General features: G+C 45.9%; 1 protein-coding gene and 1 non-coding gene across 4 annotated transcripts in view; both read left to right on the top strand.

Moving 5' to 3' along the window:
- LOC119454388 (juvenile hormone acid O-methyltransferase-like) overlaps window positions 1–23,803 on the top strand; it is a 124,385-nt gene that overhangs the window by 97,918 nt on the left and 2,664 nt on the right. For all 3 annotated transcript variants that reach the window (XM_049668443.1, XM_049668442.1, XM_049668444.1), the window contains 2 exons: window positions 288–406; window positions 17,864–18,176. In XM_049668443.1, the coding sequence (XP_049524400.1) occupies window positions 288–406; window positions 17,864–18,176 (432 nt within the window). The remainder of the gene's footprint in view (window positions 1–287; window positions 407–17,863; window positions 18,177–23,803) is intronic.
- Window positions 21,616–21,688, top strand: Trnar-ccu (transfer RNA arginine (anticodon CCU)). Its single transcript has one exon. It is a non-coding gene; the product is annotated as a tRNA-Arg (tRNA).

Here is a 23,803-nt window from a genome sequence, read left to right on the forward strand (position 1 = left end):
TTACGGAGGTTAAGCTCATAAAAACAGCAATAAAACCTTGAGCTTTTCAGTCTCGTAACTCAGCGAACACTCTGATGGTTCAAACCCAGTTCCTATTTTTGTAAACAAGCGTTGCAAAGAACTGAAATCTTTTGTTTCTCAATCGGTGGGGTAGAAATTGGCGTGTGTTTTAAAAATTAAGTTCATTTTTTAACGAGGCGTTGCACAGTACAGAAAGTATTGTATCCTCATTCGGTGGGGTAGAAGTCTGCATTTGTTTTAACGATTCATTTTGAATTTTACTGCAGGTATTCAAGACAGTGTTTACTACTCTAAGCGATGAAAGTCAGCAGTTCCTGGACCTTGGTTGTGGAGCGGGAGACTTCACGCGAGAGTGGATCTTACCATCATGCCAGCCATGCAAGAGGTACCACCGAACACAATTATGCCGTGACAAAACGCAAGGACACAGTGAACTGCTAAGGAAAAGGGACTACCTCTAGGGACAACAGCCAAGTGATCATAGGCGAGGAGATCTCATAGGCCCCATTTCGTCGGCTGACGCATTTGGCAAAATTCCTTAAGCAGACTTTACCAGAGAAACTAGACTGTATAAAAAACGAACATGTATTTTGTCGTTCAGATATGAACATAGCCAAAAAATATAGAACACAATATGTAGGACACGAAAAAAAGCTATGCAGGGAGATGATACCGATACTTAAACGCGCTGCCAAAGAATATCGGGCGGGTTAACGAGAATGGCAGCTAAATAAAGACAGAAAACGTAGAATACAGCACTTTGAATATTACTTGAGGTAAGGTACTATCGTACTGAGTATAACCTACAACACGAAAGCACATCGAAAAGTGATCGTGTGTTGAAGCTCACACGTACTCAGTGCGATAGTGCAGTGATGAATTCAGAACACTTGAATTCTTGGAAAAGCTTTTCATCATTGAAAGCAATATGACTGGTTCCAATTACCCCTCTCTTGCGCTAGCATATTGCCACTCGCGCTTTCAAATTTCCACACGATCATCCCATGTGGTTTTCTGCCGACCTCGACTGCGCTTCCCATCTCTTGGTATCTATTCTGTAACCCTATAGGTCCACCGGTTATCCATCCTACGCATTACATGGCCTCCCCAGCTCCATTTCTTCCGCTTAATGTCAACTAGAATATCGGCTATCCCCGTTTGTTCTCTGATCCACACCGCTCTCTTCCTGTCTTTTAAAGTTAGTCCTAAGATTTTTCGTTCCATCGCTCTTTGTGCGGTGCTTACCTTGTTCTCGAGATTCTTTGTTAACCTCCAAGTTTCTGCCCCATGTGTTAGTACCGGTAGAATGCAATGATTGTACACTTTTCTTTTCAACGACAGTGGTAAGCTCCCAGTCAGGATTTGGCAATGTCTGTCGTATGTACTGCAGCCCAATTTTATTCTTCTATAAATTTCTCATGATCAGGGTCCCCCGTGACTAATTGACCTACGCAAACGTACTCCTTTACAGACTCTAGAGGCTGACAGGCGATCCTCAATTCTTGTTCCGTGGCCAGGCTATTGAACACTATCTTTGTCTTTGGCATATTCATCTTCAACCCCACTCCTACACTTTCTCGGTTAAGGTCCTGAATGATTTGCTGCAATTCGTCTCCATTGTTGCTGAATAGGAAAATGTCATCTGCAAACAGAAGGTTGCTGAGATATTCGCCGTTGATCCTCACTCCTTACCTTCCCAGTCTAAAAGCTGGAATACTTCTTCTAAGCATACCGTGAATAGCATTGGAGAGATTGTGTCTCCTTGCCTGACCACTTTCTGGATAGGTAACTTTCTATTTTTCTTGTGGAGAACCAAGGTTGTTGTGGAATCTTTATAGATGTTTGCTAAGATATTCACGTATGCCTCCTGTACTCCTTGATTACGCAATGCCTCTATGACTGCTGTACCTCTACTGAATCAAATGCCTTTTCATAATCTATGAAGGCCATATACAGAGGTTGATTGTTCTCCGCAGATATCTCGATTACCTGATTGATGACATGAATATGATCCATCGTAGAATATCCCTTCCTGAAGCCACCCTGTTGCCCTGATTCTATTGGAAATTATCTTGGTGAATATTTTATACAATACTGAAAGCAAGCTAATGGGTCTATAATTCTTCAATTCTTTAACGTCTCCCTTCTTATGGATTAGTATAATGTTGGCGTTCTTCCAGCTATCTGGTACACTTGAAGTTGTGAGGCATTGCGTAAAAGGGCCGCAAGCTTTTGAAGCGCGATATCTCCTCCATCTTTGATTAAATCTACTGTTATTCCATCTTCTCCAGCAGCTTTTCCCCTGATCATGTATTTCAAGGCCCTTCTAACTTCATCCGTAGTTATAGAAGGAGCCTCTGTATCCAGTTCATCACTATTTCAAATGAAAGTAGCTTGACTGTTTTGGGAACTATACAGGTCAGTGTAGAATTCTTCTGCTGCTTTTACTATGTCATCGAAATTGCTGATGATATTACCCTGCTTATCTTTCAGTGCATACATCTTGCCTTGTGCCTTGTCCTATGCCAAGCTTTCTTCTTACTGATTTAATGCTGCGTCCATATTTTACGGATTCCTGAATCTTTCCCACGTTTTAATTTCGAATATACCTTACTTTCTTCTGTTGATCAGTTTTGACAGTTCAGCGAATTCTATCTGATCTCTTGAGTTGGACATTTTCATGTTTTGTCGTTTCTTTACCAGGTCCTTTGTTTCTTGGGAGAACTTACCTACTGGTTGCCTTGGTGCCTTACCTCCCACTTCAATGCCGCTTCTGAGATCAACCTAGTTAGGGTTTCATTCATTACCTCTATGTTGTCTTTATCTTCCTTTTCAAAAGCTGCATATTTTTTTTGCGAGCACCAGCCTAAATTGGTCTGCTTTACCCTTACTGTCTCTAGGTTGGCCTGTTTCCTCACGACTAATTTCACTCTTTCTCTCTTCAAATTGAGAGATATCCTAAACATCACTAACCTACGGTCACTGCACCTTACCTTCCCTAACACTTCTTTATCCTGCACTATGCTTGGATTGGCAGAGTATGGAATCGATTTCATTCCATGTTTCTTCATTAGGGCGTTTCCAGGTCCTCTTCCTGTTGCTGCGCTTCCTGAAGAAGGTATTCCTTATTCGGAGCCTATTCCTTTCCGCGAAGTCTGCTAAAATCTCTTCTCTTGCATTCCTAGAATCGATGCCGTAGTTGCCAATTGCTTGCTCAACAACCTGATTTTCCCCCGCTTTTGCATTGAAGTCTCCCATGACTACAGTATTCAGAGTTTGCACGTTTCTCATTGCTAATTCAACATCTTCATAAAACTGTTCTATTTCTTCATCATGGTGACTAGAGGTTGGGGAATGGGCTTGTACAACCTTCATTGTATACCTCCTATTCAGCTTTATTACGACGACTGCTACCCTCTCATTAATGCTGTGGAATTCATCAATGTTGCCCGCTATTTTGTTATGGACTAGAAATCCTACCCCGGATTCTCTCTTATCTGGAAGACCTCTGCAGCAGAGGACGTGGCCATTAGTCAGCACAGTGTAAGCCTGAGCAGTTATTCTAGCCTCACTAAGGCCAATAATATCCCGGCATTGTCTGATAATTCTTCCAATAGTCCTGCTAAGCTAGCCTCACTCGGGAGGGTGCACGTGTTGAACGTTGCCAGGTTCAGTTTCCATTGGCAGCCTGCCCAGACCCAACGATTCTTAGCACCCTTTGCCGCGTAGCAGGTCTGACCACCGACTTGGTCAGGTGCTCCGTAGCCACTGGGGACAGAGGGCCATGGGTTAACTTAACTAACCTATTCCTTATAAAGGCTGTCAAATCAGTTCTGCAGAAGTCGGCTAGGAGGAAGGTTTGTGAAAGAAAAAATAGTCATCCACCCGATTTGAGCACCAAGGCACAAAATAAACCTTATATGAGATTGTAAAAAAAAGATACATCTGCAGTTGCAGGAAAATTTGTCTTAGTCCGTGGCTGTGCCATCAGAAAAGCCCATCACGCACCGAAAGCAAGTTATTCAACAGACAATCTACTTAGCAAGGGACAATGAACATAAGAAATCAGTTCGGCAGAAGCCAGCAAATTGAAGAAAAGCTTGTGAAATGAAAGATTTCCATTCAACTGATTGGAACACCAGGTTACAAGGCACACACAAATGACATTCTCCGAAAGAAAGCTTTGCAGCTGAAAAAAACATTTCGTGAAGAAATGTCCCTTTGCCATTCCTCATCAGAGCATTTTACATGCAATCACGAAAAGCCCATTGTTGCTATGGCAAGTGTTGGCGTGCGTTTGTCCATGTGTTTCAATTTACAAACAGCTTTGATCTGGAATGAGGACGCCTCTCCAAAGCTGCATTTACATAATAAAGATGTTTATTCTATATATCTCTCTCGCACCTACAGTGCACCCGGGATGGGGAAATAAAAAAATGACTTTGACAATGTTAATAACGTTAACAAAATGTAAAAACAATGCGTTTCCAGGTAACTGCATTCTTATACGGCATATTCGACATGCCTGCTTATTTATCCGTTATCCGGGCTCTGCATTTCACCGACTAAAAAATTTCCGCTTCCATTCAACACTACGAAAGTGGATGTATAGCAAAGCTGTTGCCGACGTTGCACAAGCGCAACCACCACAAGGCGTCGCCTGGTCGGGATCAATGTAGACTGCCTCGATATCAACTCCGCCTCCCGCCATACAGGGTGGTGACACCCTTTGACGAGGCACACGCTGCACCATCACCATATTGTGACTGAGCTGTTGAAGCGGCCGTACATGTGCGTGGATTAGTCAGTGCCGCGCTGTCGTGTGCCCTGGTGTTTGTACGACGCACGGGCGTGTTCACTAAGTTTACTTTTATTGAGATAGCAATTATATGGACTCTCCAAACGCATTTATGCCGTCGTCGTCGCCGTTAGGTTCCGTATAATATCCAACGGCGACAAAATCGACGCCGTGTCGCCGTACACTGTGTGTTCGAGTGAAAGCGTTCGAGGGTGCGCCGGTAATCGCGGGTCAGTGTAGCACACACGAGGGAAGACGGCAGGCTGGGAGCACGTGGTCTTACGCGCGCGAGGCACGGGGGCGAGGCGACAGAGCGGGAGGGGGAGGGGTGGTGGTGCGTTATGTTCCGACGGCTGCTGCTCCCAGCGCGGCCGCGCGCCTGTATCTTGAAAGCGATCTGCGAAGAGGGCGAAGTGCCCGCCCGTGTGGGCCTGATCTTCAAATCGATCTGCGATGGGGACAAAGTGCATTCGCCCAGGGCCGGTAGCTTCGTATACTCTGTGCTTTCGACGTTTAGTTCGCGTTGATGCGCGACAAGAGACCGCGCGAATGTCAATTTTCCCGCTGCTGCTTGCGCGCTTTCTCACTCCGGCGTTCTCACAGCGACTTTCAGCGGTCATCGAGTGCGATATGTTCACGTTTACCTGTGCGCGCGTCACACCATGCTTGTCTACTTAGTTAGTAAGCGAAGATTTACAGCTTTATATGGCACAATAAAATACTATATTGCTTCGTATTGCTCTCTACTAATTTACTATCGCAATCGACGCTTCGCCTTCCGGGAGAAACTGCAAATTTTGGGGGCTCGCGACGTACGACGAAAAGTGCGTGACAGTTTTATAGAAAAGTCACTCCGTCATGGCCAGTTGCTGCACACCTTTGTGCACTAGCTAAATGGAGAAACGACACCTATGATTTAATTTACCAGCGACGGAGAACCCAAGAAAAAAACTGCAAGAACCTTGTTCTGCTGAGGCATTAAGCTTAAATTTGTGTATTCGTGTTAAACAGTCCTCAGGAAATTTTCCCAAGCACTATAGGCGTTCGCCGTCGTAGTCATTTATTCAAGGCGATCCTGCTCGAACCCTATCTGCAATTTCCAACAATCGCATGCACTGGGTTGTTTTTTCGTGTTGCGGGTCAGCATTTAAACTTGCACTGATTGAACCAGTCAGATGTAACGAGGGGGATGGAATAGGAATTTAAAACCGCCGCAGTTGTATTCGTAGAATGATCGGTTTTCGTGTTCGTAAGAAGCGTATAACATGAACATTGTTTTGTCAATGCTCTCAATTAAGTTTATGCGCATGGCCTCCTGTGGCTTCAGGCAGGTGAACGTGTTGGTGAGCTGCCTTGAACCACATCTCAGTTATTTCGAAGCTGTCTTCCTCTGGTTTTACTCAAGTGACAGCTGTATATTTTGCAATGAACTTTCCCTTTCGTTTTGATAGATGTGCCACTATATGCTACTCTTTGTCGCATTGCTGTACTCATCTATGTGCTGATGCATAACAGAACATAATGCTAATCTGTTTTTCAGCAAGACATTTAGGCTTTATACTTATAAAAGCAGGAAATATGCTTTCCGCAGGTATAAAATATTTACAAGCCGAACGCATGGACTTATACTTTGGGCTCGACGTATGGAACGACGGTGTTCCTTTATCAGTGTTTATAGGTCGTGCGACTGAGATCGTGTCCCTTGCTTTTGCTTTTCACTTAGAGACATAATAAATTCTGTGGTTTTACGTGCAAAACCACGATATGATTATTGAGCGTAGTGCGAGACTTCGAAATAATATTGATCAGCTGGGGCTCTTTAACGTTTACCTAAATCTACGTACACCAGCGCTTTTGTAGTTTGCCATCATTGAATTTCGGCAGCCGCGGCCGTGATCTAAACCGCGACCTCGAGCTTGGTTTTTGACATTTTTTAATCTAAGACTGTGTTCGGCCACGTGCTCTTTATCATTCTTACCTTTTACACGCACGATTTGTATCTGGATAACTACTGTACCTTCAGCTATTGGCAACGCTGCCGTATTTATTCACTTCGTTTTGTCCTATACGTTTTCGTGACATTACTCAGCTATAGTTTTAGTCAGAGTTGCGTCAGCTTTTTTGAAGAACAACCTTTAAGCATGCACAATATGCGTCAACATGGTTTTCCATACAAATTTGTGAGCTTCAGCGCACGCGGGGAAAAATGACTAGTTATTTGCTGGGCTCGAAATTTATTCTGGTGTTGCATTATTGTGAGTCTCTCTTTTTCCGGTGAGATGTAAATATTGCATAGCACTTAAGCATTTAAACTGTGAAAATCACAAATTTTTTAACAGGGTAGCTGTTTAAGCTGGCCGTTTTTCCGTTAGTTGTCCACCAAAAATGTGGGCCGATCCTGGCTGTATCGCAGAAAGGGTCCAAGCGCAATAGCACAGACCCTGTGAACTAGCGAAGCTGAAAAAATTATGGGGTTTTACCTGCCAAAACCACGATGTGATTATAAGGCACGCTGTAGTGGGGGACTCCGGAAATTTGGACCACCTGGGGTTCTTTAACGTGAACCTAAATCTGAGCCTGGCTAAGTCTAGCTAAGCATGGTTGGGACTTCATCAGCTTAGGCAGTCATCGATAGCCAATTGATAGCCAATCAATACCCAATCGATAATCGATCAATTATCAATAAATTCTGGAAAATGCTGGGATGACTTGGCAATGCTTAGCCTAGCCCAAATACGTACCCAATACCTTGCGATAGCCAAACGATAGCCAATAAATAGCTAATCGATAATCGATCAATAATTCATAAATTCCGGAAAATGCTGGGGATGACTTGGTAGTATTTAGTCTAGCCCAAAACCGAGGACTAGCTAGGTACCCATCAGCTCCGCTGTCTCTAACATTGCGCCTCCAGTGCAAGCTACGCTAGTTTTTTTTCTGTCAGCAAGCGAAGAACCTAAATTCCGGCTGCCCGTCATGGCGCACCTTTACATGTTGCGACACAATATGGCGACGCAAGTGGACGTGTCACCACCCTGTACGGAGAAGCTTGGTATAGGGGCACCTTAAATCAATGCAGTGTTCAGGGCCTCGTTCGCGCCCTTTCCTTTGGTGCTTCGACGCCGCGGTGTACGTTCCCGGCATCCATACGCTTGCACGTAACCCGCGTTCATGAAGTGAACATCTTTGTACTTTTTTAACAGTCTTGCCGTGATGTCGCTTACGGTCGCAACACACTCTGTGCGTCTGATGCCACGGACAGATCGATCATATGCACCAGTTCGTCACGCGCGCACGCAGGTGTTCCGGAGTGCAGCATATATCTTCATTCCAGTCGACTCCCCGCTTGGCGCAAGTGTGTTTCTGAACTAATTCAATTTCTCAAAGCGCTTCACAAAATTTCTAAAGTACGACTTACACACAACACTCAGACATGATATCATCGGAATGATATTTCAACATCCCAGAAAACATAATTCTGTTCCGCGGAAACTGTAAGTTACGCTAGATCCGGAGACGAAAATTATTCTTCTTTGACGCGACACTATACATGCACGGACGCAGAAACATTGCCGGGCTAGCCGTCTACAGCATTGCTTTAAGACCTAATGTTATCACTAAGCCCAAGGCTCACCAGCATTATTTGAAACTTACTCGAATGTTATCGTTGAGTCTATCTTTGGTGTATTCTCGTTGCACCTTGTTTAATGAGATGGCATGCGCGAGAAGAAATATGTAGTATGTTCAGGAGGGCTAGCGGGCACCATCAATTACGCTGGTTTGTTCGACGAGTCCCGTATAAAAGGCCGCACGCTCGACCCACAGATAAGATCTTCGACGACCGCAGTTTTTCGTCGCTGCTATCGCTGTGGTTTGAGTGTTACTTGTTTTTCTGTGTACGAATTCGCCCAATAAGGAAGTAACCTTCTAACTCTTCTTCTTTCTGGGGTTTTACGTGCCAAAGCCAGTTCTGATTATGAGGCACGCCGTAGTGGAGGGCTCCGGAATAATTTTGACCACCTGGGGTTCTTTAACGTGCACTACAACGCAAGCACACGGGCGTTTTTGCATTTAGCCTCCATCGAAATGCGGTCGCCGCGGCCGGGATTCGATCCCGCGATCTCGTGCGCAGCAGCGCAACGCCTTAGATGACTGAGCGACCCCGGCGGGTAACTTTCTAACTCACAGTTTTCCTACTGCGTCGTTGTTCACCGTCACCATAGAACCGTGACGTTTGGAGGTGCTTTTGTTTACGTGCACTGAATGCCCCCGCAAAGCTGGGATCCAAGCCGAAGCCCCGAAGATAGCACAAACGTTACCCCTGTCAATCGAGCAAGTCTCAGGTTACAAAACCTGCCCCCGGAGGTGGGGCTTCTAGCCATGCTGACCAGGAAGACCAACGCCAAGTCGGGAGCCACGATGACGGATTCAGCATCGTCAGCAGCCATCGTACTTCGACAGCCCAGGGAGCCACCGACTTTCTGCGTGTCATCGTTTGAAGGCCCTGAAACCTGGCTGGAGACATCAGAGGACCGCGACGTTCAAGAACTGGAGCGGCCAGGACATGTGGCGCCTTGTGTATTTTGCTAATGATGACGCTGCTCGGACCTAATTCGAGCAGCGAAAAGACCATCTTAACTACGTGGAACCGATTTGTGAGAAGTTCTTGCAGACCTTCACCGGTTCCGTACGCAAAGAAAGGGCCGAAGCTCTTTAGGAACTCCGAGTACAACTACCCAACGAGAACATCGCGATCTTCACGGAGGAGAAAACTCACCTCTTCCGCCACGCCTATTCCGACATGTCTGAAGAAAAGAAAATTCCGTTCAACATGCGGGGCATGAAACAACAGCAATTCGCCGGATTGATACGCAACCCACCCAACACTGTCACGCACCTTGTTTTGGACGCCACAACTATCTAGAAGACGTTTGAAATGCGCACAAGGCAAAAGAACTACCGTACTCTGACATCAAACTAGGCGTAAGCTCAAGCGCTAGGCACCTCTGACATGTGCGAGACAATCAGAACTGTCGTATAGGAAGAGCTGCAGAAGTTGAACCCATGGTTCCAGCCCCAGGTGGCTTCGATCACTGACATAGTCGAGCAAGAACTTCAGCGGTCACTGGAAGTCGCAAAAGTTCCCGCTTCATTGAAACCCCAGCCGGAAGCGATGACCTACGTTGCCGTCGCCCGCAGTCAAGGTTCCCATCCATGCTCGCGCCATGCCCCGTAATGCCGCATTTCCCATCGTCCATGCCACCGCAGCCACCAGCTAGGCCAGCCGTCACCCAGCGCAGCTACCCAAGGAAGACATATACTGCGCGCTGCAGACCACCGCCCATTCTGCTATCACTGCGGATATACCGGCCATGTCTACCGCGGATGCGCATACCGCGACTTCGGACTACGAGGATTTGCCGCAAATGCGCCGCGCCCCTAGCAAGGTGAACTGCCTCGTGATATCGCCGACTACCTCACTGCCACTCATTGGGGCCCTTGACGACCATCTCGTTCACCGCCACCATGCCGCTACGTGTGTTGGCAACGTCGACCATGCACTGGGCCATTTCGTAGCCGGTCCCTTAGCCCCTACCAAGAAAACTGAAAGTCGCAACCGATGGAGGGGCGATTTCCGTACGTAGACATGTGAAAGATCCTCCACCGCCAACGACGATCGTTCTGCATTTATCTCGACCACGTAGCAACGACACACCGTCATCCCGACGAAGCCTTGATGCGAAGACTGCGCCGGCTACTAAAGAACTGAGGACGAGACGTAAGAAAAACGGCGCAGTGCGACGCAGTCGCCATCTGGCGCCGCGGCCTAACCGTAACGCAACACAAAGAACCACCCACTACTGCGTCATTAGTGGATTCTTCACCGCCAAGTTAAAAAAAAGTGAAGACTGCATGGGAAGTTTTTTATATCCCCTCAGCTGGAGGGCCCCTGCACGGCAAGAGATACAGTGCATGACCGCACTTGCACTGCGACCTTCATTATCCTGCAAAAGTATTCACGCCATATAATTATCGGCATGAGCTTCATGTCCAACACGGCACATTCATGGAGCTAAAATCCAAGTCGATAACTCTGTCCCCAGATCAAGCAACACCACCGGAGGGGTATCTCAGTCATCGTGCCCATGTGTGCATGAATATTAATTCAGTATCCCGCCTAGCGCCAGCATCATGATTTCCTTCGCCGCAGAAGAAGCCAGAGACAACGAAGCCATCGTTGCGAACGACCAATAGCTGCTGATCGATCCTGAAATTGGTGTTGCAAGGTGTACCGTCTAGATAGCTAAAAGAATAGCACAAGCAATGGTGATGAAACCCAGTCCGGAATATAAACACCTCAACAAAGGGTGCGAACATCGCATACCTGGAAGTAGTCACAACAGCCAGTGATGCGCTTGTCCTCTCGGATTCCGCCGAAGCTATAACGACGGTGCGTGCTCCTGAATAGCTTTTCCATAATAATCTATGACTTTCCAACCATAATCAAGAACAGCTGAAAGGTATTCTCCAGCAATACACGGACTGATTTTCGTCGTCACCAAGGATTCCAAAAACACCAGTTGTTAAGCTTCGTACAGTTACCGAAGAATCCACTCGAGCACTCGGTCAAAGCCCGCGCAGAGTTTCGACAAGATAGCGAGAGGTCACAAAGAAACAAGTCGAGGAAACGCTGCGCGACGAAATCATCCAGTCTTCGAATAGCCCATGAGCGTTTCCTGTAGGCTCAGTGACGATGAAGGATGGACCTCTGCGGTTTTGCGTCAATTTTGGTCACCTGAACGGAGTCCCAAAGAATGAGTGGGTACTTGCACGAATGGACAACACAGTGGACCAACTCTGCAACGCACAATATTTGTCGTTAATAGGCATCAAGACGGGTACGGGCCAATCGAAGTAGACGAGAGGGATAGAGGGAAGACTAGCTTATCCCCCAAGAAGGCCTCTATGAATTCAAGGTTAACTGATTTGGCCGTTGCTCGGCACCCACGACTTTCCGTCGCGTAATGAACCCGGTATTGGCTGCTTGGGCTGGCAGACCTGCTTACTCTATCTCAATGAGGTCGTCGTTCTTGCCTCATACTTTCACGATCACCTTAGGCAGCTTGCGACTGTACTAGGAACCACCAAGTTATCTGGGGTGACCCTGAAGCTGGAGAAATGCTCCTTTGCTTACAAAAACCTTTTCGTGGGGCACGTCATCAGCAAGTACGGAGCCCTTACTGATCCGCCATTGAGTTGCCATTCCAAATTTTCCTCAATCCGTTGACAAGAAGGCAGTGTGCCGGTTTCTTGACCTCTGGGCCTACTATAGGCGCTTTGTTCAGAACTTCTCTCGCATCGCGTTGCCTGTGATCCTTCTCGTGATAACCGACATGTAGTTTAAGTGGGAAACCCTCTAAGTGGAGTCATCTGAAGAAATACGACGGCGCCTGGAGTCACCCCCAGTACTCGCCCACTTTAACGAAGACGCCGATATGGCATTTCACACAGATAGAAATAGCGTCCAATCATTCAACGATTGGACGCTGCGATTGGACGCTGCAAGCCGCCAATCATTCAACGACGCCAAAGGAACGCCTTGTCATTATTTGGGATACGACAAAATTTTGCCCTTACCTATATGACAGGCCGTTCGAAGTTGTAACTGACGTTCATGCAGTGTCTTCGCTAGCCAACTGAAAGAATAGTTCTGGCCGCCAAGCATGGTGCAGCCTCCGACTGCAAGAATGCTACATCACCGTGATATACAAGTCGTGAATAAACACTCTGATGCCAGCTGCCACTGCCGCGCTCCTACTGACCCACCGCCTCAAGACTAGCAGGATGATGACTCTTTCCCACGGAAAATAAGTGCCGACGACTTCGCCGAACAGCAGCGAGCAGATCCGGAGCTAAGAAGCCTTGTGGAGTTCCTACAAGCGAACACAGACTTCGTAATAAGCACATCTAAGCACGGATTGTCTCGCTGAAAACTCGCCAGTCCCCACATTCAACCTTCAGCACGGCGATCAGAGGTTCTACACGCCCTTTATGATGACCCAATGCAGGCAATCTCGGCTTCTCTCGTACGCTCGCGAGGGTGGACGAGAAGTATTACTTGCGACACCTCAACGCTGACGTCGCCCTCGGCTTGAAATCGTGCCGAGACTGCCAGCGACGCAAGAGGCCAACGACAACACCAGTGGGATTGTTACAGTCGATGGAGTGACCTCGCCGACCGTTTCAGCAGATCGGGCCGGACTTATTGGGTCCTTTCCGACGTCGACATCCGGAAACAAGTGGATGGTTCTGTCCAGCTACAACCTTACCAGCTGCGGCGAAACGACAGCCCTGCCCAAAGGTACTAAGGCAGATGTTGCGAAATTCTTCGTCGAGAACACCCTAGTGCGACTTGGTGCGCCAGAAGTCCTCATCACAGACACAGGACGGCTTTTACAACTAAGAATACTTAGTCCATCCTGCATATATAGTCAGATCACACACCGGAGGAACCCCGCTTACCATTAGCAGATGAATGGTCCAGTGGAGCATCTGAACAAGACGCTAGCTGACAAGTTAGCAATATAAGTCGACGTCGAACACAAGACGTGGGATTCGATCTTTACGTACGTGTCGTTGTCTTACAACACGGCAGTGAAAGAGACAACCCACATGGCACCGTTCAAGCTGGTTTACGGAAGAAACCCGGTGACAGCTGGACGCCATGCTGCCGCACGTCTCCGAAGAAGGCAAGCTCGTCCTTGCTGCGTATCTCCGGCGTGCCGAAGAAGCCTGACCACTCACCCGCCAGCCCATCAATAACCAGCAAAGGAAGGACAGCTGACACTGCAGTCTTTCACGACGCTACTTGGAATACCAGCCCGGCGACCGTGTTTGGGTTGGACCCCGATTCGCTTAACAGGACTTGGTGAGAAACCTTTGTCACGATATTTCGGACCCTACAAGACCATTCGCGTATCGGTGCACTGGACCAAGAGGTCGTGCCATACGGCATTGCGAAATCACAGCGACGCCAATCGCGACCTGAAGTATTCCATGTTGTGCGCCTAAGGCCCTTTTGTTTAGGACTTTGTTTCTAAGTGTGTTTTTAGTTGTTCGCTACTATGCGTGCCTATTAACGAGAGCATCAATGACAGGGTAACAGTCATCGTAATAAAGCTGAATAGGAGGTATACAATGAAGGTAGTACAAACCTACACCCCAACCTCCAGTCACGATGATGAAGAAATAGAACAGTTTTACGATGATGATGAATTAGCAATGAGGAAGGTGCAATCTCAGTATACTGTAGTCATGGGCCACTTCAATGCAAAAGTGGGAAAAAAGCAGGCTGGTGAGCATGTAATTGGCTACTGCGGCGTCGATTTTAGAAGCGCTAGAGGAGAGATGTTGGTAGAATTCGCAGAAAGAAAGAGGCTCCGAGTAATGAATACCTTCTTCAAGAAGCGCAGTATCGGGAAGTGGTCCTGGAAAAGCCCTAATGGAGAGACAAGGAATGAAATAGATTTCATACTCTGTGACGATCCCAGCATAGTGAAGGGTGTAGAAATGTTAGGTAGGGTAAAATGCAGTCCCCATAGCTCAGTGAGGTCTAGAAATTCCTTCAATTTCAAGAGAGAAAGAGTAAAATTAGTCAAGAAGAAACAGGCCAACATAGACGCAGTAAAGGTTAAAGCTGACCAATTCAGGCTGCTGCTCGCAAACAAATATGCACCTTTAAAACAGGAACATGAAGACACCATAGAGCTAATGAATGAACCCGTAACTAGGCTGATCTCAGAAGCAGCAATTGAAGTGGGAGGTAAGGCACCAAGGCAAGCAGTAGGTAAGTTGTCGCATGTAACAAAGGGCCTAATAAAGAAACGAAAAAAGATGAAAATGGCAAACCCGAGAGATCAGATAGAATTCGCTGCACTGTCAAAACTGATTAACAAGAAGAACAGGATATTCGAAATTATAAGGTAGAAAAAAATGAGGAAGCAGTAAAATATAGACGCAGCATGGAATCATTGAGAAGAAAACTTGGCATAGGACAAGGCAAGATGTATGCACTGAAAGGTAGACAGGGTAATATAATCAACAATTTCGACGACATAGCAAAAAGCGGGACAATGCAATACAGACATGTACAGTTGACAGAGCAGCCTAGCTACATTTATTCGAAGTAGTGATGAACAAGATAAAGAGGCTCCTATAACTAGCGATGAAATTAGAAGGGTCTTTCCATACATGACCAGGGGAAAAGTGGCTGGAGAAGCTGGAATAACAGTCGCTTTATTCAAAGATGGAGGAGTTGTCATGCTTGAAAAACTTTCGGCCCTTTATACCCAATGTCTCATGACATCAAGTGTCAGCATTATGCTAATCCATAAGAGGGGAGACGTTAAACAATTGAAGAAATATAGACCCATTAGATTGCTTTCAGTATTGTATAAAATATTCACAAAGATAATTTCCAATAGAATCATGACAACACTTGACGTCAGTCAACCAAGGGAACTGGCTGGCTTCAGGAAGGTATATTCTATGATGAATCATATCCGTGTCATAAATCAGGTAATCGAGAAATCTAAGGAGTACAATCAACCTCTCTATATGGCTTTTATAGATTATGAAAAGGAGTTAGATTCAGTAGAGATACAAGCAGTCATAGAGGCATTGCGTAATCAAGGAGTACAGGAGGCATAAGTGAATGTCTTGGCAAACATCTACAAGGATTCCACAACTACCTTGGTTCTCCACAAGAAAAGTCGAAAGTGACTTATCAAGAAAGGGGACAGGCAAGGATACACAATCTCTCCAATGCTTTTCACTGCATGCTTAGAAGAAGTATTCACACTCTTAGACTGGGAATCCAAAATCAAAAGAGGTGGATGACAGACTGGGAAGGCTTAGTAGGGAGGATCAACGGCGCATATCTCGGCAACATTCGGTTTGCAGACGACATTGTCCTATTCAGCAACAATGGGGATGAATTAGAAGAAATGGCTGAGGACCTGAACCGAGAAAGTCTAAGAGTGGGGTTGAAGATCAATATCCAGAAGACAAAGATAATGTTCAATAGCCTGGCAAGGGAACAATAACTCAGAATAGCCAGTCAGCCTCTAGAGTCTGCAAAGGAGTGCGTTTATCTAGTTAAATTGCTCACAGGCAACCCTGATCCTGAGAAAGAAATTTACAGAAGAATGAAATTGGGTGGAAATGCATACTGCAGGCATTACCAAATCCTGACTGGGAGCTTACCACTGTCGTTGAAAATAAAAGCATAAAATCATTGCATTCTACCGGTGCTAACATATGAGGCAGAAACTTGGAGATTAACAAAGAGTTTCGAGAACAAGTTACAGACCGCACAAAGAGTGATGGAAGTAAAAATACTAGGCCTAACGTTAAGAGAAAGGAAGAGAGCGGTGTGGATCTGAGAGCAAAAGGTATAGCCGATATTCTAAATGACATTAAGAGAAAAAAATGGAGCCTGGCAAGCCATGTAATGAGTAGGATGGATAACTGGCGGACCATTATAGTTACAGAATGAATACCAAGAGAAGAAAAGCGCAGTCGAGGACAACAGAAAACTAGGTGGGGCGATGAAGTTTGGAAATTTGCAAGCGCAAGACATTGGTAATTGGAAATCGCAGGGAGAGGCGTTCTTCCTACAGTGGACAAAAATATACATATATATATATATATATATATATATATATATATATATGTGTGTGTGTGTGTGTGTGTGTGTGTGTGTGTGTGATGATGGTGATGTGTACTCAGATTTTTCTCTCGCTGTTTGTAGCAATGCCTTTTAAGAGGAGCGCATTGACACGTGTACTTAAATATCCTTTGTCCGCAGTATGCAGTTCACCCGCTAACAACATAATATTATAGCTCAGCGCCAGACGTGCCGGCAAACTTCTGAACTTACTCGGATGTCATCGTTGAGTCTATCGGTTGTATACATTCTCGCCCCACCTTGTTGCTGCACACTATTTGCAAGGCACGCGGGCACCAGCGATTATGCAGGAACGTGGGACTAGCCATGTATGACAGCCCACGCGCTTGACCCGCAGATCAAAATTTAGACGATTGCGGACTTTTCTCGCCGCTTTCCTTATGCTGTGAGTGTTACTTTCTTCGGTGGGAACAAGTTCGCCCCATTAAAGAATTACATTTCTAACACACTGTTTTGACAATGCGTCGTTCTTCACCGTCCTCACAACGTGAAAACATGAACAACACGATTTGATAATTAATGTATGCACTGAATTCTGGATGCAATGCCTACCTGATACGTGAGGCTTTTCAATAATCTCTGAATAGCACAACAGTTGCCATAAAATTTGTAACAAACTTTCACGAGGGCTCATAGCGATGATGTACTAGGAACATCATTCCTCCCCCCTGAATATTTCGCTGTACTGGGTTAACGTATAAAATGTATAGGTAAATGCAGGTTCGAGTATATCACTGGAATATACTACAAGGTGGCCACCTATGTGTAATGTGTAAACGAGGTACAATCAGCTGGCGGAAACACTGTAGTCGGTGCAACTTGGCCTCATGCGCAGGTCGTTTGAAAATCGCACGCAGACTTTGCTTCCCAAGTGAGGATGAGTTATCAAAGAGCCGACTCAGTTGAATATATCTTCGCGCCACATGTCACTGTGACGAAAGAGACATGTGGAGCGACCGTGGAACCAAAGTGAAGACAATGGAAAATGAGAGAATGGGATAGGTTTTCTTCGGAAGCCCTGTTTATGATGACTCAATTAAAAGAAAATGGGGTAATGGTGTAAGAAAACGCGGTTGTCGACCGTCTGCAATACGGGCAGCTGTCTAGGAGGCGCAGTACAACGAAAAGAATGACAGTCTACAGTGTAACCTAACGAAGCTCTTTGTGCTCCTGTCATCAAAAATGTATATGGTCAATCACTTCAGTTTACATCATTGTTCTCATGAAGGCGTCATAACAATAGCTGTATTTAACGGACGTGAAAGAGACTTGCAATAAGATATTTGTTCCCGCAGGATCTTGGCTGTTGATGCCTCGACAAGCATGCTCGAATACGCCAGAGAGAAATACCCGCACGAGAAGGTCGTGTACGAACACCTGGACATCGACGACGACGTGTCCGCCTTCTTGAAGAACCACGGCACCTTCCAGCGGGTGTACTCCTTCAACATGCTGCATTGGTCCAGAGACCTGCGCCGCGCCCTAGCCCATATCACCCAGTTACTCGCTCCTGGCGGCGAGTGTCTGCTGTTCTTCGTGGCAAGGGGCTTCGTGTTCGAGTCGTTCAAAGAGCTCAGTCGCCTTGAGCCTTGGTCAAAATACGCTAACGTGAGAAATTCCTTCTTCATTATTACCACATCGTATTCAATGTCATCATCAGTTTGACGTTCACAGCAAGGCGAAGTTCTCTGTCAGCTATCCTTAATTATTCGCGACGACAGAATGCACCCCATTCCCAGAAAACATTAGCCACGCCATTGCAGCTCACCGAATGCAGCCTATAGACGCCTTCTTAGTCACTTCGGCACCTTCTTGCGCTAGTCCCAAAGATCGCCTGTTATTCACTTAAAGCACTACATGACTTGCCTTATCTATCTCTTCTTCGTTATGTCTTCTGGGGTAATGATGCAAATCACTTGGCTTGTTAATTGATATGTCCTTTTGCTGTCACTTTACATTACGCCTGTCATAACTCATTGTATCACTCGTTTCTTGGGATTTGCATCGCGTTTTCTTTTGTTATCCTACAAGTATCAGCCCCGTACCTTATTATTTATAGGATGCTGTATTTCTATATTTTTACGAGTTTACGGTTGGGCTATGTAAGTTTATAGTACTTAAAATAGAAACAGCGCAAGAAGGGAAGACCATATCTTGGCAATCCAAACTCTTTTTCTGTCGTTTTGTGTCCCAGGTTCAATGTAAATTCTTTTTTTTTGCGCTTTTATTGTAAATATCTTGTATACGCTTCCTTTTAGCAGTATATTTCCGTTCTTTTGGTCAAATCCCTAGCCTAAAGTGCTTGAACCCGCTTGCAGGCGTCAGGACTTTTCATTTTCCTGAGGATCCTAATCCAACACACCTTAAGACGAAGCTCGGGGGCTGCTATCAAAATACATGGGAAAAGAGGAATCGTTTTTCTCGGCAACCAATGCACTGTGTTTGATGAGGGTTGTGAAATTTAAAATAAGAACTTATAATCTAGTAACTGTTGGTTGCGAATATTCGAATTAGATCTCCATTTATTAACAAAAGTAGGCAGAAATTGCAAACTTTCAGGAAACGAAACTATCAAGTTTACTATTCTGTAACTCAGGAATTAAACAAGCTATCATAAGTACGTACATTGCGCCTAATGGTACATATAAAGCAGACGAACTTCGTAGAGTATACATGGTTCTCAAATAAACCACTATTATGTGAGTGTAAACACTACCCTTGTAAACAATGTAAGAATCTCGCGTAAGATTTAAATTCACGTATCAACTTTGTACGCTTTGAATGCTCTATCAGATCCTGCTGACGTAACTAGTATATATATCAGTTCTTGATGCAGAGCTATTAATTTGTAAACTTCATGGTTCTGTATTTTCAAACATACCAAATTGGAAAATTCCTTTAGAAAATTCAGGCCCTATATCAAAATTCGGCTTCCAAGTATCATTAGAATTTAACTTTCTCATATGCAGCGCATTCCGTTAAAATCGATCAATGGTTATCACGGGAAATCATTTCTACGTTGTACAAGTATTTAAATAAGCGCCATCGGTGTTGAGCCCAAGCTTAAGCTTCCTCTAAGGTGTGATTCACACAACCGTCATCCGTAAACCGTAAGGGTAACGGTTTACACCAGGAGAAGTGTTCCATTGCCGTTTCACGTTCATAAACGTCCCAAAACCCATCTCACGACGACTGTGGACGGCTATGCGTTAAGCGTTGAAATAATTTAGCGACACATTGCATTGCCACCGTTCAACAGGTATTTGCGTGAGGCGTGTGCTGCATTGGCAATCCCCTTTATCCCTTCCCTATACACATTTGGCGCCATCTGGAACCACCGCTGAGAAGCCTGGGCGTGGCCTTCGAAATTCATGGCGCCGCTGTGCGCGAACGCTTAGAGACGCGTCATGCGGCAACCGGGCTCTCGCGCTTCTTTCTGGTCCCACCGCACCATCTAGTAGCTTGGCCGAGAAGTCCGCGCGTTGTCTGCAGGACTAGAAGCGTGGCGCGGCCCTGCCGGTGAACGCACAGTATCGCTTCCTCGCTTGCCGCGCGGCCAATTCAACGTACTCACTGACTGAAGTTGGCGACAGGTTCATTGAAGTGTGGCACATATGGTATGGATTCAAGGCGCAGTTCGCGGAAGCGTTGGCGTGAAAGACGTTCATTGAAATCTACCATGAACACAGTGATTTTTTTTGCTCAGGCTGCTAAAGCGTCAGGTTGGTGTACTTGAGAAACCTCTGAGAAGTGGGTTTGATTCCGCTCAGCATGGGAGAGATTTAAGGGATTTTTTTTTCGGAAGTGTACAGTGGCACATGCCTAATTACCAAAGACGCTAATTGAAAAGCGGTATGAAGCCACTGGCACAACCCCCGTAACCCGAGTTGGCATCACAGTTCATTGACATCACAGACCAAGCGGCACATACCGATTGTTCCAAATCGGCGTTAAAGATTTTCTTTGAACAGCGGAACTTATCCACTGCCGCATCTACTGTGACGCAAGTCTGCATGGAAGAGGTTTGTTTAGGAGCCGCACGTATATAGACATTTTCATATGCTCCGAGATCGAAAGTGATCCGACAGTGTGTTTTGAACGCTGTGCCCTCGGCACAGCATCCCGATGCGTTACCCATTCGACCACAAACAACCCAGTTACCTAGGTAGGCGGAAAAACAGTTAGAAACTACATACATGGATATTTGGCCCTCGCAAACTGTGTGAAGTACTCAAGGAGAGGTAACGCATTCAAACGGGCCGTTATCTTTCTTGGCCGATGCTTCGTTTTATTGAGTTGGCCTTCTTAGGTTACTTCCCGCACTTTTTTGTGCGGGAAGTAATATATCTATTTATCTATCTATCTATCTATCTATCTATCTATCTATCTATCTATCTATCTATCTATCTATTTATGTATCTCTCTATCTACCTATCTATCTACAGTCTCCAATCGTTTTCCAGACGACCTGGGTCACTCGGTAGCCGTTGCGGTGGCTCAGCTAGCTAAGGCGTTGTGCAGCTGAGCATGAGTTTGCGGGATCGAATCCCGGCCGCGGCAGCCGCATTCAGATGGAGGCGAAAAGCAGAAACACCCGTGTGCGAAATGCAAATGCGAAGACGTGGGTTCGCTCCCCACCTGGGGACAGTTGTTTTTTCATCCGTTTTCACTTCCATTTATTTATAATTTCTTTAGTTCAAATAGTAAGTACAAGTAATTTCCCCTATGTTGTCCTTGGTGTCATTTTTTGTTGGCTTCTTATGATATCATTAATAAAAATCGGGCCTCGGTTCCATTTCTTCTCGTTCATTACAAAACGAGGGCTCGAATCCGGCAACATTGATGCCTCCAGGTAGCATATGTGCGTTTATTGACCAGTTGTTATCACCCTCCCCCAAAAAAAACAATCACGTGCTTGTGACGCCTTCGGCAGAAAGGATGTTCCACATCCGCCCCAAGGTTTGTGAGTGGTGGCGCTGGTTAACACTCCCAGGGTTAGTTCTATTTGTAAAACATAAATACCCCAGAAAGTGGATGGGAAAACGCCTCCGCGGTAGCTCAATGGTGAGAGCATCGCACGCCTAATGCGAAGACGGTGGGTTCGTTTCCCACCTGCGGACAGTTGTGTTTTCATCCGTGTTCATTTCCATTAATTTATCATTTCTTTAGTTCAATTAGTAAGTACAAGTAATATCGCCTATGTTTTCCTTGGTGTCATTGTTTGTTGGCTTCTGATTATATATATATATATATATATATTACAGGGTGTTTCCCGTAACTTTGGCAAACCTCTAAAAATATGCAAATGTCACGTAGCTAGACAGAACCATGGTAGTGTTGTTTGCCGTCGCTTGAAGATACTCAGACAATTTTTTTGCATTTAGCCGAATTACAGAATTCGTCATAATAAATTTATCAGCTTCTCAAATATTACAATTAGATAAAAGGTTTCAATGACAAAATTGTAGAGCACCATGCGGAAGTAACCTAAGAAGGCCAACTCAATAAAACGAAGCATCGGCCAAGAAAGATAATGGCCCGTTTGAATGCGTTACCTTTCCTTGAGTACTCCCGACAGAGCTTTCAGTGCCTCAATGCGTGCTACATAAGAGTGCTTTTCCGAGCTTGAAACAAGACCGCGAATACACGCAAAGTGCCTCGAGTGGCCAGTCGCGCGTCAATTTTGCGTGTATTCGCGAGCTTCTTTCACGCTCTGAAAAACACTTATATGCAGCATGTAATGAGCAACTGAAAGCTGTATGGAGAGTTTTTTATGTTGGTCTACAATTTTGTACTTTTGTCACATGGAACAAATTCTCAGGACAGAACCAGTCTCGAGATATTAGTTTTCAGAGTCCGACGAAATGCATTGGTGTTCCGGTGAACGTTTTGAGGAAAACGCTGTTTTATGCGATTTGTCTTGTGCTAGGCACGTAGACGTCCTTAAAGGGTGTTAAACTGAAGCGCGGAATATTTTACACCAATGCGCATAATGTTGGGTGCACAATGAATGACTCGTTATCACGACACGCCTGACGTCCGCTGTGAAGTGCGCACACAATAGGCTTAAACTGCTCATTGTCCCCCTGTATAGGGTAAGAGTTCAAAATCGGGCCACGGTCGCCTGGTATTTCACTATCTCCGGAATCGGCCCACATTTCTTGGGTGCCGATGGACGGATACAATAACCGACTTTGATACAATGACCACCGTTTGCATTTCAGAGGCCATGCGCTGGCTCCGAGGCGGGGCCGATTTACGGCCCCACGTGTTATTACTGGCTCATGTGTATTATATGGCTCATGAAGAGGAAAATCCGCCGGCGTCCCTGTAGATTGCACAAAAAGTCACATGTTCCCAGCCGATAAAGGGAAGGCGCGCTGAAGTGGGGGCCGCTGGGTTCCTTCATGCACCACCAGATGGCGCTCAGCTCCGCGCATCCACGGCAGCGGTGGCGCCAGCCGTGCGGGGGAAAGAAACAAAGAACCAGAAAGCTCGCCTTCGCGCATAGCGTTTGCCGCAAGCATTTCCCGGTAAAGATTATGGTTGCATAAGCTGCAATTGCTGGGAAGCGGCAACGGTGTGGCCTGTCTACCTATCGCGCCACACGTCGCTGCGCTGGCAGTCAGTGCGGTGATTTCGGTCAGTTTTGTGCTGCGCCCCAATGGCCGAACCTTCGACTTGACTTCCCAGCCAGAAGCTGCGCCTTGCTTTTTTTGAACGTCCATGCAAGTACGCGAACGAAGCCGAGGTGCCATCGGAGAAACGTCGTAATGATTTCGCATTCATCCACGTAGGGCACCCTGGAATTTTCAGGGATGCCCGAAAGATGAGTGTCACTGCAGTAGACGCCTCATACTTAGCTAATTACGACGATGACAATACGTGATTTCGCTATATTGATACAATGATAAATGCATAGCCGCCGGCAGTAATCATCAGATAAATTTGGGGAAAATGCGTCGAAAAAATGCACCTTATTGGAACCAGTGCAAGACGGTGACCGATGAAGGCTGTGTGAACGAGGCCTAGTACAGCTTCGTATAGCGTACGTGTTTTCATGGGTGGCACTGGCAGGTAATAAGGGCGCTCGGCCTGGCGACTCTCTTAAAAAAGGACGTATATGCCCGGAAATAGTACAGGGTACAGGACAGTATGTTCAGCATCTTCATTACTTCTACCAAGTATAATACAGTTCTTGAGGTTTCCAAGGTTTCAGTCGTAATAAAATCTGC

This window comes from Dermacentor silvarum, chromosome 5 (genome assembly GCF_013339745.2).
Source record: "Dermacentor silvarum isolate Dsil-2018 chromosome 5, BIME_Dsil_1.4, whole genome shotgun sequence".
Taxonomy (NCBI): Eukaryota; Metazoa; Arthropoda; class Arachnida; order Ixodida; family Ixodidae; genus Dermacentor; species Dermacentor silvarum.